The 20,352-nt window shown below is 40.0% G+C and overlaps 2 protein-coding genes across 4 annotated transcripts; both read right to left on the bottom strand.

Annotated features, from left to right (window-relative positions):
• Positions 1-394: 394 nt before the first annotated feature.
• On the bottom strand, positions 395-12,371 carry LOC119011033 (sodium- and chloride-dependent GABA transporter 2-like). Of its 2 annotated transcripts, none has more exons than XM_037083770.1 (15): positions 11,505-12,371; positions 7,758-7,956; positions 7,270-7,404; positions 7,049-7,189; positions 5,750-5,837; positions 5,522-5,654; positions 5,300-5,434; positions 3,452-3,555; positions 3,241-3,365; positions 2,947-3,059; positions 2,369-2,506; positions 2,142-2,244; positions 1,932-2,032; positions 1,580-1,750; positions 395-1,498 (listed from the first exon to the last, which is right to left on the bottom strand). In XM_037083770.1, exons 2-15 carry the CDS (start codon positions 7,945-7,947, stop codon positions 1,349-1,351), a joined length of 1,827 nt encoding a protein of 608 aa, XP_036939665.1. In that variant the 5' UTR covers positions 7,948-7,956; positions 11,505-12,371; the 3' UTR covers positions 395-1,348. The 2 variants fall into 2 exon arrangements, with proteins under 2 accessions (XP_036939665.1, XP_036939666.1); XM_037083771.1 differs by lacking the exon at positions 11,505-12,371 and adding an exon at positions 8,428-8,580.
• On the bottom strand, positions 11,677-19,358 carry LOC119011036 (sodium- and chloride-dependent GABA transporter 2-like). 2 transcript variants are annotated; one of them, XM_037083773.1, is made up of 15 exons: positions 19,166-19,358; positions 17,955-18,089; positions 17,708-17,845; positions 17,444-17,528; positions 17,232-17,364; positions 16,958-17,092; positions 15,994-16,097; positions 15,784-15,908; positions 15,237-15,349; positions 14,878-15,015; positions 14,051-14,153; positions 13,724-13,824; positions 13,426-13,596; positions 12,493-12,629; positions 11,677-11,791 (listed from the first exon to the last, which is right to left on the bottom strand). In XM_037083773.1, the coding sequence occupies exons 1-14, from the start codon at positions 19,344-19,346 to the stop codon at positions 12,504-12,506; spliced, it is 1,788 nt and encodes a 595-aa protein (XP_036939668.1). In that variant the 5' UTR covers positions 19,347-19,358; the 3' UTR covers positions 11,677-11,791; positions 12,493-12,503. The 2 variants fall into 2 exon arrangements, with proteins under 2 accessions (XP_036939668.1, XP_036939669.1); XM_037083774.1 differs by lacking the exon at positions 11,677-11,791 and adding an exon at positions 12,377-12,404.
• Positions 19,359-20,352: the final 994 nt, after the last annotated feature.

The raw sequence follows: 20,352 nt of genomic DNA, 5'->3' as shown, positions 1-20,352 counted from the left end.
TTCATTCATTCCTTTGCTAAAGATGAAATAAAACACAGATTTCTTTGGTCTGGAAGGCAAACTATGAATGAGGGAGTAAGCAAAGTAGCTTGCTCCTAGCCCACTGAAGGCTTTGCATATACAGCTTAAAATCAAATAGAACTTTTGTTTTTTGTTTTATGTTTTTTTCAAAAACAGAACTAGCGTGATCTCTCTTGGCAGCTTGCCCATATCAGTCATATAAGGTACACCCCCTTGGGCATGAGTCAGTTGATTAAGATCTTTGTTTCTATGGTAAAATCTGAGTTTCACACGGGAAGACGAAATGTTTAAGAAATGAAATGAAGTGAACTCAGCAGAGAACTTGTTTTTGGGTTTGTAGAGTCCATACCTGTTGCAGATAATGACTAACGAATAAAGCTGCACTCAGAGTTTTATTGAACTATTCTCGACTCCTTTTAAAACTGTATGCAAACCTTAAGACTAATAAAAGCAATAACTGAAACAACAACACACACCAAATGTATCTGCATTCATCCCATTATTATCATCCCCGAAACACCTGAGACACCTGTGGATTAATATAGTTTAGATCTTCCGGTTATAGTAATCTAACTCTGAGATATTAGTGTAAATAAACACTACCTACTGATTAAGGCACTTAACAACTATTGTGCAAAGTGTTACAGAAAAACAAAGTAACAGGCACAGAGGCACAATGTTTCTGCACATACAAAGTGCTAGGAGAGAACAGCGTAAATGAAAGTAAGTAACCCTAAAGACACACCTCCCAAAACATGTCTTTACCATGAACCCAAAGGCTAATGGATGGCACACGCAGGTAGTAAAATCACAACACCAAAACTGCACATGGCAAAGACGAGCTCTCAGATATGAAACGGCCAAAACAAAAGAATACAGCTCAACCTTCTTACTGGCAACATACAAGGAGGACGCCAAACACGAGGAGGAGGAGATACTAAAGCCTTGTTTTTGCCAAGCATTGAAGATCAGTTCAGATTTTTGACAGCTGATTTTTGTCTTGCTGCCAGCATCCTTGTTCGCTACCTTGCTGGAACAAGAAAGAAAAACCTGCGAGCTCTGCATAGCGAGCGTGTGGTTGAGCAAGACGGGGCAAGCGGCAGAAAATAGACTTTGAATGTGAGCAGGGGAAAAACAGTAATTAACAGCAAAGATCACTGTCAGTTAATAAATGCATCACATGCTCTAGAGTTAACACCAATTTTGTTGGCAGTGGAAATGAAAAACAGATTTCGTGTTTAGGTACAGTGACCTCGGATTCAGTGGGTACTACACTGAATGTACATGGGTGAAATCGTAGCTTTAGGTGAGGGCCTATAGAGAATGTCTAGATACAGGGTCCAGAATTTTGTGCTGCGCGTCTGTTCAGAGCACACAGTTCATGATCTTTGTGTGGAGGACAGGTTACAGAACTGAGAGTTCTCCCCAGTGGTGCTCTGAGCAGATCGTCTGCTGGAGTCGTCATCGCTTTCAGTCTCTGTGAGGAGAGGACAGGCAAGAGTCACCATCAGTCCACCAAAAAAGAGTAAAATATCCAAATGTAATTGTCAGAGTATACCTGTCTTAGTGTTCCTGGAGTTACAGCCAGACTGTAGAAAAACCACAGCGGTGCCATGATTACTGAAGAGAACGCAAGCAACAGCCCGAGGGCATGTCCCCACCTGGGGTACTCGTAGGCGTTGTTATATCTCAGAGGGCTGAATTTAACCAGAAAGGAGAGCAAAATGCCCTGTGAAATAAGATACACAACTGTTAAATAAAACTGAAGCCTTGTGAATGGAGCTTGATGGAAATAAAGTCAGGTGTGTTCTTCTATTTATATGCATGTGCACACATTGTACATTTTTTACAGTGTTGTTTACACCACTGTAACTTAGAGGAGCAAAAAAAAAATCACTTTATTTACTTACTGTAGTTGCAATTGGAGAAACGTACTTCCAACAATATTTCATATAAGGTAGTGGGCGGTAGCCAATCATGTCCGTAATATTATTGTAGAAACGATCAGCACCTTGGAGATGGACATTCAAAGCATGTCATTGTAAATGTTTGGGTGGCACTACATGGTGAAATGCCTGCTTAGTGCTAACTGACAGGATGAGACAGAGAACGCAGCTCACCGTAGACCCATCCTACACAAACATACTCCAAAATGGCAAAAGAAATCAATGGGATCCCACTGCAGGCGTAGTAGTCAAACAGCTGAAACACATAGAGTCCTCCCTGCAGTCGATGAGTCAAAAAGGGAGTGAGAAGGTTACCGACAGACAGAGAGAGGAGAGCGTGCTTTTAGATAAGCCAGATGTAACCTGTTCAATGGTACCTATGCGGGAAAATCAGCACTCACCTCAGTGACCATAAAGAGACCACTGACGAAGGATACACTACAGATGACCAGCAGAAGAAGTTTGCGTCGATGACCAGTGAAGAAGAAGGATGGATACATGTCAGATATGCATGTGACCAGGCCTTCAAGACACACAAACTGTGGGTCAAAAAAGAAATGTGTGTCTTATGGTGAACATGGGTTAAAGCTCCCCACTGACACTGATTCAAATGAGCTGTGCAGTGGGAATTAATACACAGCTCCACACATTTAGCTGCCAATTGGGGACATGTCATTCTCTTTTTAGGTTCATTATTTTATTTTGGGCTGCTACTACTAGAATAGATTTACATGCTTTAATGCGCAAAAACGCACCAGTCTTCTCATACTGTCTCTTGTATTCCCTGCCTGTCTGAAACGCTCTGTGACTGCTATAACTGTGTGTATTGGTCTCTGATATTATAAAGGACGAGGTGAGTTTTGACCAACTCTTATCTGCACTAGACAAGTGACAGATTTTTACCACAACACAAGCCAAAAGCCTGAGTCCTATTAACCTATTTACAAGTCGTTACCATAATTTAATGGCAGCAGCTCACCTCACTGTCCAATCCAAGGAAGATTATCATAATAAAGAAGCAGGCAGCCCAGAGTTGGGGAAGAGGCATCATGGCGACTGCCCGAGGATAGGCAATGAAAGCCAGGCCAGGACCTGAAAGTGGTGCAAGGTAGATACAAGGTGGTACAAACTGCAATGTACTGTGAGGCTAATTTCACAGACATTTATACTGATTATTCATATTTAAATATTTTGGGGGGTTTGGAGTTCACAGTTAGTTTACAAATGGCAGGAAATCAATCAGGTCATGCTGGTATTACTTGCAGCGTCATACCCGATTCAGCCACTGTTTCAATGTCGACACCCAGCTCATAAGACATGAAGCCGAGGACAGAGAAGACTGCAAAGCCAGAGACAAAGCTGGTCACGCTGTTTAGCAGGCACAGGGCAAATGCATCCCTGTAATTGAAATAAGATTGAGATTTGTATACTGAGGTAAAAACAAACAAGGTTCTGCAGTTGCAACAAACATTTATTGTCCTTACTTGTAGCAGTCGTTGTTGTATTTGTTGTAGCTTCCCAAAGCTGGCAAACAGCCTATGCAGACAGCATAAGAGAACATGATCTGGCTCCCAGCATCCATCCACACCTTTCAATGAAATTAAGTGATATTTGGTATGTATTTGTCTTTTGTTGTTATTGCGTAGTTCTATTATTTAAGCGTTAAAGATATCAGGGGCGCCGCTCAGCTCGGTTGGTAGTGCGCGCGACCCAGGCGCCAAGGCTCTGCAGCGAACCCGGGCTCGACTCCCGGGTCCCTTTGCTGCGTGTCACTCCCCCTCTCTTACCCTGTTTCCTGTCACACTCTTTAGCTATCCTGTCAATAAAGCCAGAAAAGGCCAAAAAAAAAAAAAAAAAAGATATTAGAGGAAAAATCTTAATTTGTCGAGCACTTTTCAAAGCACAGCTATAAAGTATTTCAAATTGCAATACAAAAATGTTCCAATTTATATGAAAAGCATTCATATAAAAGTAACATTAGCCAACTATAAAGTAGATAACATATAACAAAAACAATGGGGATGCTTATTAGAAATACATAATTCAAGCGAAAGCGAAAATATTGTGGGGGGGTTTTTTGTTGGTGGTGTTTTAAATTAAAGAGATTCATAAGATTTTGTCTAACCTCCTCCCGCAGTTTCTATCCAAAACGAAGGGGTCTGGCAGCTAGATGCGATACTGGTGGGGAACTAACCAAATAGGCGTGAGATGTGATTGTGTGTTGTTGCTGCGCCGATGACAATGACCTTAGATTTGACTGTACAGAGGGCCCAACAGCGGTTGTATTTTCTGAGGAGGCTGAGGAAGTTTGGCATGTCGCCTGAGATCCTCAGCCACTTCTACAGCTGCATTGTTGAGAGCATCTTGGCTGGCTGTATCACTGTCGCCTGCAGAGAGTGGTAAAGACTGATCAACAGATCACCAGAACTCCACTGCCCTCTCTGCAGAGCATTTACCACCGGAGAGTCCACAGGAGAGCTGCCATGTGTAAAAGTGCTCTGAAAGTGCTTTACTTTTTATATTGTATATTTAGGACGTATATATTTCTTTATTACACTGTTGGCATTCCGTGGACAGCGAAGGAATAACTTCATTGCATAATTGAGAACATGTTTCTTCACTGTGCATATGACAATAAACACTTTGAATCTTGAATCTTGAAGGAAATCATTCAGCAACCAGATCTGGACCTCAGTAAGGCAAACCCTGAGAAATAGTAATTACTCTTACAGGTGAAAAAACAAATAAAGGCACGTGTCATCTACGTAAAACTGGAAACTGATATTGTATCTGCGGACTATGTGTCTTAATGGTAACATGTAAATTGAGAAAAGCTGGGGACGAAGTAATGACCCCTGAGGTAATCCACAAGAATTCAAATATTCGGAGGATTCTATCCTCCGAATCTTTGTTCAACATTTGTATTCCTTTGTAAACAGGAATGAAGCTCAGCATTTAACTCAACAAATGAGTAACGGCTGCAAACACACCTCCTGTCATGTAAGTTTTGTTGTCTGAACAAGTAAGCAATTAGCTGAATCTCCTTAATGACAAAGAGTTCCCTTATTAATTTCTTGGTTTTCTTGGTACATGCTCATGTTGTTCATGCTCTATCAGGAGAGAAAGAAAAGCAGTGGAGCAGTGGGCAATAGTGTACAAATGGCTCGCCATGTTACTGTATGTCCTACCCCAGGAAGAAAAACGCATTCATTTTCATAGTGACTTTTGCATCAAGACCCAGTGGTAATGTATAAACCATGAGTTTAGGGTACTGGGTGTGTTAACATGTGGAATAAAAATCTAGACTCTAACCACCAGCATTGAACCCTCACCTGTGGATCAGCCAGGCGCGTCGGATCAGGAGAGAGGTAAAATCGAATACCATCTATGGCCCCTGGAAGTGTCACGCCACGGATCAGCAAAGCAAATATCATCACATAAGGGAATGTGGCTGTGAAGTACACGACCTTAAAGAAGAGCATTGATATAGATAAAATAGACATAAATTATTTCAGCCCAGCAGTATTTTCTCATATTATCGTCATGAAGCTCACCTTTCCTGATGACTTGACTCCTTTCCAGACGCAGAAGTAACATATAACCCAGCTTAGCAGCAGACATCCAGCCAGGTCCCAGCGGATACTTCCCATCTCTTCAATTCCTCCAGACAAACCTAGGATTCTCCTCCTGAACACAACACAGTGTATGTAGAGGAACATATACCTTTGTAATTCTGTGAAATTATTGCCTTAAAATCACTATCGGGTAGATGAAAAACATACTGCCAGAACTCTACGACTGAAGAAGTTGTATTTTGAGAAATGTCTCCATTCGATGAATGATTCAGCTGGTAATCCACACAGTCCGCTGCTTGTGGGAAAAATAGGAACAACAGTTTAGAATACAAGTTTGCAATACAAGAAATGTGTGCAGCTCCCGCGCACAGAGAAGTGGTTTAGACTACTGTGCCAGGTGTTCATATGTTTGTTTGTGAATTTGTGGGCACTGTAATTAATTAAACACATGTAAGAAGAAGAGGAGGCTGTTTGTGGGGATGGTGTCAGACCACCCTCGATATATCCAACATGTTCACATATCAACTACTCATCAGCTTTGGGCTGTACCGCACCCTTCTTCAGAATATTTTGATCTCAACTACACACCTGTAAAGTTCCATGACCACATCTTACATGATTGGGCAATACTATCATGATGAACCTGATCTAGAGACAGAGGAAGGTGTGGTAATACCTAATTCCTACCATGGGTGTTAGAATCATTCTACTAGCCAACAATCGCACACATGCACACACACAAACACACTTTTACCATGTAGAAAACACTGAGCACCGTTCACTGTTTTATTCACTCACTCAGCACTCCGTTAGTGCTTATCAAATCCATCCAAGAACAACAAAAGTGCCAACCCCTGTCATTGTTGTGAGTAATTGTGTCACATTCATTTAGATGTTGAATTAGACTTTTTGGTTCTATGCGTTGGATTTTAGGTTAGCATCATATTTTTTTGCCAAAAACATCAAATACATTTCTGTACCTTTTCTGGCTTTTTAATATCTTCAAACATATGTCGAGGAAAAAAGTGCAGCCATGATTTTTCTCATGCTTCCATCCAGATAAAAGTGTCAATCAACAAATTAAAAGGAACCAAAATACAGGAAATGGCATCTGTTAGAAATTGTCAAGGGGAAAACCCCCAGAACTTTGTTGAATTGTCCCACCCATATTTAAAATGCCTGATACGTCCATGCTTTGCACCCTCCTATTTTCAGTGTGCTTGCTCGGACCAGATTCATCTCAGAACTGGGCTTACTTTTAATTACACACGTACTGTTTCATGACTGTATTCGTCATGGTTGTACATCACTGTAACTAAATCTGTCCACAGACAGACAGACAGACAGTATAAACACCTGGTACAACACTTAAAGGTGCCGCTGTGGTAGACTATGCTCCAATAGGTGTCTCCAGGACCACACAGACACACACACATACTTACAAGGTGAAAACAATACCGGCCGTTTCCCAGATCTAATGTCACAGAGTATATTGTACATATGTACCTGTGTTCCAGGTGTTGTTACAGCTGGTCCAGGGGAGTACAGTGTGAAAGGAGGAGAATAGGAAGAGGAAGGCCCAGGCCAGGATGACGATGTAATACGTGACAGTGTATAACACAAGCAGTTGAGTGCCATAGCCTAAGCCTGGAGCACAAACATGTTATCATTCACAAAATAATGATCAGCACAAATGTTATGTATTCTAACATTTATGGCAGGAGTACCTTCAAATAAAGGACATATTTTCCTCCAACATGTGATTCCACCCTGACGAGTCAACTGTCCCACTGATACCTCCAGAAAGAAGAGTGGGATTCCACAGGTGAACAGCATCAAAGCATAAGGAAACAAGAAAACTCCTAAAGGGAAGAATTGTGTGGAAATATGTATGTTCACATTTGTCATTTGTACTGTACTTAAAAATATATATAAATAAAAAAATATGTAACATTTAAAAAAGCAAAAGAGTATTGAGTACCAGCTCATAAGTGGTCACTCAACATGCATGTGGAGATACACTCTATTGCCACATGTGAACTTATTCACTCACTCCACCATGATCAGATCACCCAAGACACTTGTTAACAGCAGGTGTTAACAGGGTCCTATTGATGTTGACTATGCCAACATGTAACATGTCATGTGTGTGTTCCTGAATTTTTTTCTTTACATTTATTATTCTTGTAGTTGAGATGGTTAATCAAGCTCTTACCTCCTCCATTTTTGAAGCACAGATAGGGAAATCTCCAAACATTTCCCAGACCAATAATTCCTCCGACTATTGACAAAATGAACTCGCTCTTGTTGGCCCACTGGCCTCTTTTATCGTACTTTGATGGAGCACTGTTTCGACTGGTGTCATCTTTCATCAAATACTTCTCCTGATTTTCTGCTTGCTCCATCAACCACTTCTGGTGAAAGAGGAAAAAAATCATATAGAGACAAACAACCATTCATGTTCACATTCACACCTATCGACAATTTGAGAGTAACCAATTAACCTAACCTTCTGTGTGTCTTTGGACTGTGGGAGGAAGCCGGAGTACGGGATAGAACCAGTGCAGATATGGGAAGAACGTGCAAAGAGAAAGGCCTTGCCAAGTCTTGAACCCAGTTCATACTTGCTGTGTGGGATCAGCACTCACCCCTGTGCCAACATGCTGCCCAATATGTTATACACCTATTTTCATATATCCAGAGGACATATGCATGTAGTGATAATATATGGTCTTATAGGTGACATATACAGTCATTTGTTAGCTGAATTAAATTGAATTATACTAGTTATATATGGGCAGTTGAAACACATCTTTTTAAACTTCTTTAAAAAACTTCTTAGAAAAGAAAGAAAAGAAAGCGAAATCCAAGTACGAAAGTCTTACAGGAATTGTGAGGAGGCAGGTAAATGTAAAATCCAGATGCAGGCAGTCCAAAAGTCAAACAACACCGGGTAAGGTCCAGGGACATTAAAATATGTAATATAATCCAAAATGACAATGGGAATTAACACTGGGAATATCCTGGGATGCTAGACGCACAAGAACTCACAGAGGGGATCATACAGACTCGATACAGTCAGGGGGAAGGCTTTTGAGCCAAAGGAAAGCCAACCAGGGCGGGGCAGGCTCGCTTTAAACATGTATTATGAGACAGTTACTGATAGCCTCTTTAAAAAATGCAGTCAGTAATGTAATCCAAGTGTATGTAAAATGAGAGTATTAAAGTAGTAATTTAAATTGATTACTTACTGTTTATTTGGATTGCTACAATTTCAAACATATGCAAGTAAAGACAAGAAAAAAGAAATAGCCATAAGATTACTTTTATTTAATCTTAACTAGTGTATTTGGTTTCACTTAAGCTGTCATGTGTGCCATGTGTATGGTTACAGTGATTACAGACTTGCATATAGCTTCTCCCAGTCTGGACTCTCTTTCCCCCTCCTATCCAAGTAACCCCACCTGGACTGAACACACACACACACACACACACACACACACACACACACACACACACACACACACACACACACACACACACACACACACACACACACACATTCCCCCTACATTTCTGGACATTTACAAATGGTTTAAAACAAAAGAAGGACATTTAAAACTGAATCTTTAAACTGAATTAATTGTTTTGTGCTGGTTATGACCCGTTTTCATGTGACCCAGGATGAATTCTGAAATTGACTGGACTGTTCTGATTTGTCGAAGGAATTTATTTTGTCCTGAAATTATTGAAATTTTGGAGTGGACATTATATGATTTTGATTTAAACCTATTCCTTTAACATTTTGTCGTGCGTGACCTTAGTGAGAGTGTAAAACCCTGAGGTATCGGTGATAGATTTGAAATGATAATTGATGTAGTTATATCTGGTGCCCTAACTAATATACTTTCAGGTCTTCTTAAGTTACGCCACAATTGTCATGATCCTGGATTTTGGTGTCTTATCTCCTGTATTATTTTGAAATCGAGCCCTTGTGTATCTCATCTTGATTTTCAGTAGCTCCCGTGTGTTTGTTCCCTCCTCTCAGTGTTTTTCCATTCATTCCTTAACCTGTTCTCAGCAGGTGGGCCGCGTGCCAACAGGCAAGGCAGGCAATTGCTCAAGCCCCGGGCCCATGGCCCACGAGGGGTGATGAACCTTAAACAACAGCAGTCGACCTGTTCGCTAGCAGGCTGAAAGAATGTAGAAACTAGCAGTTGACTTGGTCTTTGTTAAACCAGCAAACAATTCAAGTTCATTCAGGAACACTCTCGTCATTGATTAAATCATTTATTGCGACAAATGATGTACAGTTCGGCTTGGCGCTGAAGGCTCCGCTCCAACAACTCGCCAGATTTGACAAGCAGCATGCCTAGTCAGTCCGGGGAGCGTGATGCATACCCCCCAGGAGTAGGGTGGAAGCAACTAGATAAATGAAGCCATTGTTTGACTCAGACTAAGCAGGTGAAGGCTGGGGTGGTGGTGGCAAGCTTGCCGGCAGCAGCAATGTGCATGCAGCAGTGTTGAAGGAGAGATCAGAGAATGACGGCTTGGGTTTAAATGGATCGCCTATTTCGGAAGAATGGTTGCTCAGTGACTGACACTGATCTGATCAGCTGGCTGTCAGCTGGGGCTCATGACTTCCGTGTCCAGCATGAGTTTGCGCTACGTTTCATTAATCATTTACTGATTTATTACAGAAAGACAAGGCTTCAGAAAAAGAAAGGGGAGAGTTATTGACACATCACTCCCTTTGTTACATGACATTATATGGTACCTACAGTACATGCAGGCTCTGATTACTTATTGATTTGCAGCTGAGTATTGCATTTACAATACTTTACTTCTTTAATAAGCAACCAGAGGGAGCAGGATTTTCAAAATTATTATTAATATTATTATATTCACCCTTCATATATGCACAGGGGCTCAAGCCAAATATAAAGAGGCACTCACCCCTAACCACCCACAAATTCTCTATTCCTACACCGATGTTGCCACACTGACATTTACAATGACCCACCATTCATAACGTTAAATGCTCCAGCACTTTACTCCTTGCAGAAACCGCGAAAGTCATATTTTTTAAAAAAATTTATGCATTTTCTGTTTAGACCATTTCAGTCAATGCTGCAATTTAATGGCATCCAAACATATTTATTGGTTGTTCTTGTTTGTTTGTTTTTTTGGCAATGAGATACAGATTTTAGGGGAGAACAATTTATCTATTTGAAATATGAGGCAGATATGAGGTTGGTATATACACAAATATATTGTATGTATGTATCAATGTATGTATGTATATACACTTTTATTGATCCTGTTACCTTTCCTGGTCCCAGTTAAATTACCTTAATCTGTGAAATCAAAAAAACATACAGTAAATTAATGCATAAACATGTCTGCACCTACAGTCAATATGAACATATTGACTAGCAGAGATACTGTACATACATACATACATACATACATACATATGTTGTATGCACATTTGACCACATTTAGACAACACATAGATGTATTTAATTTGTTTACAAAGACTGACAGCTCCATAAGATGTTTAAAAATGCTTTATTTCCCCAGACTGCAGTGATTTGCATGAGAACAGAAATCAAAATACTGCAAAAGCAATCACCTTTAAATATGTTGAATTAATTTACCACCCACCACATTACATTCACTTCTGCAAATGTGAAAATAAACATTGCCCCTGTAAGTCTCAACATCACAGTTGGGTGTGACAAGCGGCAACCTCCACGGCTGTTAAGAGTGAGAAAGACTGCGGCCCCTCAAAAAGCAACTTGAGGCTGTCTCCAAAAGTGAGTCAATCCCCACAGGTGTTGTCAATTGAGCATTTGATGTTAAAGGCTGAATGCTTGCTGTTTATATTTTATGTACACATCCCATTTTTGTCACAAAAATTTTTTTCACAATTAGACAACTGATTTAAAACCACACTCACGCATAAATCACTGGTGAGTCTTCTGATATGCACCGATCAGCCCGGTCGACACCTTGGGCCCGTAATTGTGTGTCAGGGCACACTGTCCTGCTGGGGGGCCACTGCCATCGGGGAGTGTTGTTGTAATGGGGGGTACTCAGTCCACAACAGTGTTTGGATTAGTGGTGCATGTCGAGAGGCATTCACATGAATGGCATACACAATGCAGAAACAAAGTTACATAATTTCGGACAATGTTGTGACAATTTTCTGAATACAGGTGAGCACTGCATTGGTGAGGTCTTTGCCTAGGGGCACAAAACAATCAGTTTCTGTGAGAATGAAGACAAATAGCAATTATTATTGGCCTAACCCTTTTGATGGCCTTTCTGTTTCAGTGTGCATAATATTGAGAACTTACTTAACAATTTGGCCTTTATTTGGTTGGAGTTACATACCGAGCCTGAGTGCATAAATCTCATAGAGAGTGCATACTGAAGTTAGGTGTAGAGGCACAAAAACGTCGACTCCAACTAGAGTCAAACAAGATTACTTTGACTGTCAGACCTTTTAAACATAGATGGTAGTAATGATTTTATTTTCAGCCTAGCATTACATATATTCTGGCTTCCCTTCACTAGCTCCATGCTCAAACATCAGTTAGACAATGCTGCAAGTATTTACATTGGCATACATTAGTATTGGCATACATACATACATACATTGGCATACTTAGTATCTATGTAATTTGATCATTCTTTATCATATCACATGATGCTGGTTATGTTACATCCCAATATAGTTGTCAAAATGTCACTCTCTCTCTCTCTCTCTCTCTCTCTCTCACACACACACACACACACACACACACACACACACATGCACACAGAACACTGAAGGACAGAGAAGACCATTTAACTCCTGAAACAGAAATGCCAAATTACTCAGTCCCCTACACGAACCACAACATCAAGCATCATATCACTGATGTCTCTATTACGTGACTCACCTTCAGAAGTGTCAGTTTTTAGGTGTTTCGGATAAAGCACACAGCTCTGAATCTGATGGAGGTGTTTCAGGGTCAAGAGTCTTCTTTGGTGGTGTATCACACAAGTTGGCTGCTGGAGTGCATAAAGCTTTCAGTCTCTGTAGAGAGACCAAAGTTACTGAATTAGACTTTGATCACTTGTGCTGTAACAGACCTCATGGTACTAGAAAAGAGTGTGAAAAAATGAAATTTTCCCTCTGTGAAGAATACAGAAATTTAGGAGCCAAAAAAAAACCGCTCTAGAGGGAACTTAGATCAGGCAGGTGGGTTGGAGTTGAGTGGTTGGCGTGCGTGCAACAAGACCACTTTGTTGTTAAGGGGTGCTTTGGGCTATATTGTGACTGCCAGTACAAATCTATTTTTGGCAACATTTTATCCAGATTGATTTTAGGAACTCTAGAAAGCACGAAAAACATATGACGTGATTTTTGCAAATGAGATCCAGTCCACATTTGGAGCTTGACTGAAATTCAATTCAAACCATTTTTTTCTTTACAGATGTGTCTGTAGCTGCTTACTTTGCATTTCGAAGTGTCTTTTGTGTCACTCGCAATGCGACACACAGTGGCAAATTCAGAGAGACTGAAAGTGCAACAGGGCAAGCAGAATGCACGCTGCTACTAGCAAAGAGGTATGGAAGACAGTATGTGGAGTTGTGGGATTGTTTGAAAAGCGAGATGATTGCTCATGCTTGTTGGAAAGCTGCATTACCAGCATACCAAGTTACTCATGCCTGCATCATAATCTGAAACAGTCACTTATACTGTGTAGTGCAGACGCTTAATTTTTCAGATTTGATTTAGGGAACAGATAAGATTTACCTGTTATTATCATCTTTAGCGGTGAGTCTAAGTGATGACCGTGGTATGCTGTGCCATCAGTACAAAAATGTACCTGTGTCATTGTTCCTGCGGTTACTGCCATACAATAGAGAAGCATCAGAGGAGCCGGGAGTACTGAAGAGAGAACAAAAAATATTCCAATGGCGTGGCCCCACCAGGGGTACTGGTAGGTGTTGTTGTATTTCAGAGGGGTGAACTTGATCAGAGAGGAAAGAAGTGTTCCCTGTTGAAGAAGAAGAGACATACAGGAAACATCAATGAATAGTATACACTTCAGTCAGCACAGATGAATTTAGTCTTCCTGTTCAGTCTTGACTTTGTCTCCTGAGCTTCAACATAGATTTACTTACTGCACAGGCCAATGGTGTGAAGAACTTCCAGCAATATTTCATATAAGGCGAGGGGTAGTAGCCAATCATTTCTTTTATTTTCTTGTAATAATGATCAGCACCTTACAGACAGAACACAATATTACACTACAGGAATTATCAATGCCGTGGAGAAAAAGACTAAGTCACATAATCAAATATTAATTCAAAACTCTGAAACACTGGCAACTCTTTGGGAAGTCTCAGTTATTTATCATGGCATCGTTTAGAGGCTTTTTGCTGCTTTGATGTTCAACAAAGCACAAATATACAATTTACTCCCTTGAGTAAAATTATTTTGTTGCTCACCAAATATCCATCCCACACAAATGGACTCCAAAATGCCAAAAAGCATAATAGGCATTCCACTGCAGGCGTAGTAGTCAAACAGCAGAAATACATAAAGTCCTCCCTACAGCACATGACAGAGAGGAAATATGCAGAAAGACAACGGCAATATAAAAAAACATGTTTTGTTCAGAAGCAAACCTCAGATTGACCTGATTTGTCACAGAGAAAGACAGGTACAGTATTTACAAGCAGTTTTAAGTTCACAATTGAAGCAAATAAACTCATACTCAGTGGCGGAATGTAACTAAGTAAATTTACTCACTTAAGTATTTTACTTATGTACTTTCTCAAGTATTTCCATTTCCTGTTACTTCATACTTCCACTCCACTATTTTTTGGAGGCAAATACTTTACTTTTGACTCACTACATTTATTTCATAACTTTAGTTACTATGCAGATCACATGCTGCATCAGAGACAAAATAGCATATTTTAATGTATATATTACAATGAAATTATTTTATCTGAAATCTGATTAAAATAACACTGATTCCTACCATTAGAGAAGTTCTGAATCTAAGATTTTCAAGCTTGTCCTGGTGGGGAATCGGTCAACCCACAAAACAAAATATGTACTTTTACCTGTACTTTTCATACTTAAATAGATTTGACAGGAAATTACTTTCGATGGTTACGTACATTAAATAACAGGTACTTTAAGACTTTCACTCAAGAACTATTGGTATGTGTGACTTTCACTTTTACTGAAGAGAAATTTTAACATATCTGCACTTGTATTTACTGTATGTATGGCTTTTGGATACTTTTTACAGCAATGCTCTTACCTCAGTTACCATAATCAGGCCAATACAAAAGGACACAACGCAGATGCAGAGCAGAAGAAGTTTACGTCGATGACCAGTGAGAAAGAAGGATGGATACAGGTCTGATATGGACGTCACCAAACTTTCCAGACACACAAACTGTGGGTAAAAGATAAAATGTCCAATGTTCACATATTTTACACCTTCATATGTATTATAAGGCTTTTACTATAAGGGAACGCTAATAAACATACTACAAAGAGCTTTTAACTGCTTAAGAAACAGCCTCAATTTAAAACAAAGGCCACTAAATCAGCGGTCCCCAACCCCAAGTACGCATCTGATGTGTACTTTAAAAGTCAATGATAATGTCACTTTACCTCACTGTCCATTCCAAGGAAGATTATCATCATGAAGAAGAATGCAGCCCAGAGTTGAGGTAAAGGCATCATGGCCACTGCACGAGGGTAGGCAATGAATGCCAGACCTGGACCTGCAAAGGGTCCAACAAGATAGGTTTGAGCACTCTTATATATTAACCATTAACTGTTATTAAAGCTGCTATAACCAACATTTAGAAATATAATAATATTCATATACAATAAATGAAACAGTAAATAATAAACCAACATGTTTTGTTTACACATATAAAAATAGACAAACTGCATTTAACCATTAACCATTAATAAACTAATTAAACCTTTCCCAAACCAAAAAGTTGCTTTTGGTCCTCCGATGGTATATGGGTCCTCACAGTGACAGATTGCCTATTATAACTAGCCATGTGAAGACCCATATTCCATCTGTGGACCAAAAGCAAAATCTTGGTTCTGGCAAGGTAAAAAAAAATATTTTGGGTGATTACTTACTGTTTATAATAGGGGTACAATGAAGCAACACAATATTTGCCAACAGACCATCCCATACCTGATTCAGCCACCATTGAGATGTCGATACCTAACTCATACGACATGAAGCCAAGGACAGAGAAGACTGCAAATCCAGCAACAATGCTGGTTACACTGTTGAGTATGCACAAGGCAAAAGTGTCTCTGGAATTACAAAGATTATTATGTAATAGATCCTGCATGATGTAAATGAGCAACAGAATCACAGCAAACTGCATAGAAACCTCACTTGTAACAGTTGTTGTTGTGTTTGTTGTAGCTTCCCAAAGCTGGCAAGGAGCCTTGGCAGACGATTAGAGAGAACAATATTTGGCTCCCAGCGTCCATCCAGACCTAAAAACAGTTAAAGGAGTTTCAACTGTTATATGTCTTTAAATAATTATACTTTTCATGTCAGTATATGTGACCATCTGATTTTTACTTGATTCAGCAGCTCTGAATGAGAGTTTTTCAGGTCTTAAAACCTTTCTCACAAACAGAAGAAATGCTTCACATACCACACACAGAGACCTTTCTTGGCTGGGAGTGGATTTTGGCACAGTGGCCACAACTGGTATTGCAGGACTTGTAATGTTCAGTCCTCTAAATCCTACCAGTCTGATTGGGATTGGCCCTTGTGCATTGTTGGCTGTTTTGTCCATGTCAATGTGGTCACAATGTAATGTTTAAGGGCCAGTCCAGAAACACTACTGTGCATATTCACTGGGTGGCAGAACAAGGAAGTAAACCTGTAAACTTGAAAATATTTTGGCATATGAGCCAAAAAAGAACCTCTCATTGGACCAAATTGGTGCAATCTTTCCATCCGATATCTAGTCCTGCAATACATCTATGCTTTTGCATCATCAGCATTTGCTGAAGTTTGCTAGGTTAATCTAGAAAATGTTTTACATATTCATGTAATGCCAGTGTCTCTAATTCATTTGGCCAGCAGGACAGTGGATGTGAGACTGAGTCAAAAAAAACTACAGCTCCTGAGTTTATCACAATCAACATGTCACCAGATACAAAGGATGGATGTTATTTTATTGTGTTTTTTGCCCTTTTGTGTTATGTTGGTTTGACAGCACAGAGACAATGCACAATATTGACTGCCTTCTCCTAAAATCTAAATCTGTAAGTATGCGGTGTCAGCCAAGCAGAGTTCTGTACAGGATCACATCCACTTTTCATGACTCACACATACACTTCACCTGAGGATCAGTCAGACGGGTCAAATCAGGGGACAGGTAAAATCGTATTCCATCGGCAGCTCCTGGCAGTGTCAGACCACGGATCAGCAATACGATCAACATCACGTAAGGAAAGGTGGCGGTGAAGTAGACAACCTGAGAGAGAAACACCAGTCTGTACTGCATTCCATAGTGTTCAACTTTGACATCATGGTTTAGGTTTAGGATTTTGCACGTCAAAAAAACATCTTATGCAGTCTGAATTTTGATGAGCAGAATAAATGTATATATTCACCTTTCCTGATGACTTGACTCCTTTCCAGACACAGAAGTAACAAATGATCCAGCTGAGCAGAAGACATCCAGCCAGGTCCCAGCGGATACTTCCCATCTCCCCAATTCCTCCAGACAATCCCAGGACTCTCCTCCTGTGTGCAGAAAGAAAACTGCATCATCATCTATTTTTTTAAAACTATGAAAAAAAAAACGAGTTATGTGAATACTTACTGCCAGAACTCTTTTGCTGAAGATGTTGCATTTTCATTTATTTGGCCATAAAATGAATCATTCTGACGGTTATGGATGCAGTTCTCTTGCAGAGGAGGAATGAAAAGAAACAAGTTAGAGCAGCTAGAATATTTTTAGGATTTGAAACCATATTGAGTTTGCCTTGTAAAAAAAAGTATTGGGGAAAAACACGTGTTGCCATCCACAGTATTTCTATACCAACTGTATATAATTCTATGGCACCAATGTAATGCAGGTATGTACCTGTGTTCCAGGTGTTGTTGCAGCTGGCCCAGGGCAGCACAGTGTGGAAGGAGGAGAAGAGGTAGAGGAAGGTCCAGGCCAGAATGACAATATAATACATCACCATGTAAAGTGATATCAGCATATTGTAGCCCAAACCTATTTATGAGAATATGATCAATTTCAACATTAGGTACGTACAAGTAATGTAAGACAGATTTGAAATACTTCTTGCACTGTGCTGAATGTGTATGTAAATTATCAATACCTTGAAATAAAGGACATATTCTCTTCCAACACGTGATCCCACCCTGACCAGTTAACTGTCCCACTGATACCTCCAGAAAGAAGAGGGGGATTCCACAGGTGAGCAGGATCAAAACATAGGGGATCAAGAAAACTCCTACAGGAAATGATTTTGCAAAGCAAGAAAACACACAATGTTGTAATTAAACACAATCCTTCCAGTCCGTTCTCATCTGAGGTTTGAAGTAGAGCCCGACCGATTTACCAGCCAACATTAGTCATTTTCGAAACTATTGGTATGGGCATTCATAATGGCTTCTTGTGCTTACCGAAAATCCACACCACTCTAAGTGAGCACTATGTTGCTTTTTTTTTTTTGCTGTGTCATAGATGTGACAAGAATCCCGCTTGCAGCTTGATATGACGATTTCAGTGCATTTATTTTTGTTGTTGTTACCTCTGAATTTTGAGGAAATGTCTCTTTGAAATTCCTACGCTTCGTCTCATGATGCCGTTTCAAACTGGAAATCTTCATCACAGCTATAGTCTCCTGGCATATTGAGCACACTTGTGCATATTGAGGTCTTGTGCTGCTTGGAGGGAGAATGAATGCAATTTTTTCAGTCCATTCTCCTTTGAATTGCCGATTTTCACTGTCCACTTTTGCTTTAGTACTGAACTTGGAAAACGCCATTTTCGTGCAATCTAGGCTCGTACAGCCGGCAAAATGACAATATGTGAACTGCACCAAAAATGAGAGTGAAACTTAAAAATTGTGCTCGCAGCAGTGAGTAACCCAGCTGTCTGTGTATCGGTATAGACATGCTGACCCAACCAAACACAGTGAAGGAATAACAGTTCGGCGGCCACAAATAGGGGGCCGACGGGTCGGATGTGGTCCGGGGGCCGCCTATTGAGGACCGCTGCCCTATGATGTTCCTCTATTCTGCTGTGACAATAAAACAAACAAGTTTATTTTTAAACTGCATTATCATATTTCAGTGAGGACTCATAAATGACTATAAATATCTAATGTTACAGAAAGCTGTTAACATTTTGTTACACGTTCTTTTCTTTTCTTTTTTTTTTGTTAATATATATATTGGCCGATATATCAGAATACTGGATTTTTAAATCACTAAATATTTGTATCAGTATTGGCCTTAAAAATCATTTATCGGTCAGGCTCTAGTTTGAAGTACAATACAGGAAGACTTTCAGTCACTGTCTCACCTCCTCCATTTTTGAAGCACAGATACGGAAATCTCCAAACATTGCCCAGACCAATAATTTCTCCAATTATTGCCAAAATGAACTCCCTCTTGTTGGCCCACTGGCCTCTTTTATTACACTTTGCTGGAGCATCATTGTGATTGTTGTCATCATTCTTCTCTGGATTACTTGCCGGCTCCATTGGGAGGTCTGCTTTGCTGAAATGTCATGACAATGGTTTAGTACATAGTGAACTTGAATGAAGAAAACTATTTCTTGAGTGGAAATTTCCATCAAGCAGATCATAGTGCCCCCTGTAATACAAATGTCACTTTTGTGCTTGATGCATTCTTTCTCAGCCCTTATCCAACAACAACAAAGATAACAGCAACATGGATATATTGAGGAGAAACAACAACTGCAGCAGTGAAGGACAAAGACAGACCCAGACTTAACAAAGTCGCTGGAACATAAGATACACACTATGTCTATGACATCTGATAGAATGTGTTCATTTTGTTCATTTTTTTTCCAGCAGCCTTGAAAGCTGCAGTTATAGAGCCTCTTTTAAAGTAATCTAATTTGGTTGACTGTGTAATTAACACATACAGGTCCATATAAAAGTTGCATCCTCAAAGATCACTGAAAAGGTTGTTTTTCAGCTTTTTTGCTTTCTGGGTGCAAAACAATATCTTGAATCCTTTTCAGTCCAGATTTCAACAATACCACAGCCCTGAGACTGAATTTACTGAAGGATTACACAACATTTGTCTGAGCAGTGACACATCAGAAATGTCTGTTTATGACTGGATCTCAGTGCTGCTTTAGAAAAAAAAAAAGTCAAGAGTTATTTTTTATTTTTCGTGTCTCCAGCCGAGCGGGAAAAAACTTGGGGAAGTTTAATTTCTCTCTGCACTCTAAACACAAGATGCATCTGTTATATTTCAGCAGGTTATGTAACATGTTTCTCATCATACTTGCTGCTAATCTGCTGTTAGTGTCACAGGTGGAATACTGTGTTTTTATCAGCCCTCTCATCAATGGGTGTAGGCTATACAATAAACAGTGAATCATGGCCAGAGCCGAGACGAAGCCAAAGAAAGTGCAGATTTCTGGCACAGGAAAGGAGCTGTGTGTGTTCGAGATGGAGGCTGGACAACACTTGATATTAATTCTTCCATTCTCGTGTCCTTTAGCAGCGCGAGGAC

This window comes from Acanthopagrus latus, chromosome 21 (genome assembly GCF_904848185.1).
Source record: "Acanthopagrus latus isolate v.2019 chromosome 21, fAcaLat1.1, whole genome shotgun sequence".
NCBI classification, from domain to species: Eukaryota; Metazoa; Chordata; class Actinopteri; order Spariformes; family Sparidae; genus Acanthopagrus; species Acanthopagrus latus.
This window is presented reverse-complemented; position numbering and strand designations above follow the sequence as displayed.

Bases quoted from the DNA above. Each gene is read 5' to 3' on its own strand.
- LOC119011033 (XM_037083770.1), bottom strand. From the start codon at position 7,947: ATGGAGCAAGCAGAAAATCAGGAGAAGTATTTGATGAAAGATGACACC. The intron at 3,556-5,299 runs GTGAGGGTTCAA...TTTCATTGAAAG, and splicing joins CGCGCCTGGCTGATCCACAG to GTGTGGATGGATGCTGGGAG. The intron at 1,499-1,579 runs GTATACTCTGAC...CTCTCCTCACAG, and splicing joins CTCCAGGAACACTAAGACAG to AGACTGAAAGCGATGACGAC.
- LOC119011036 (XM_037083773.1), bottom strand. From the start codon at position 19,346: ATGGAGCCGGCAAGTAATCCAGAGAAGAATGATGACAACAATCACAAT. The intron at 17,365-17,443 runs GTAAGTATTCAC...TTCTGCACACAG, and splicing joins TCAGCAAAAGAGTTCTGGCA to GAGGAGAGTCCTGGGATTGT. The intron at 15,350-15,783 runs GTATGGGATGGT...GACCCTTTGCAG, and splicing joins CTCAATGGTGGCTGAATCAG to GTCCAGGTCTGGCATTCATT.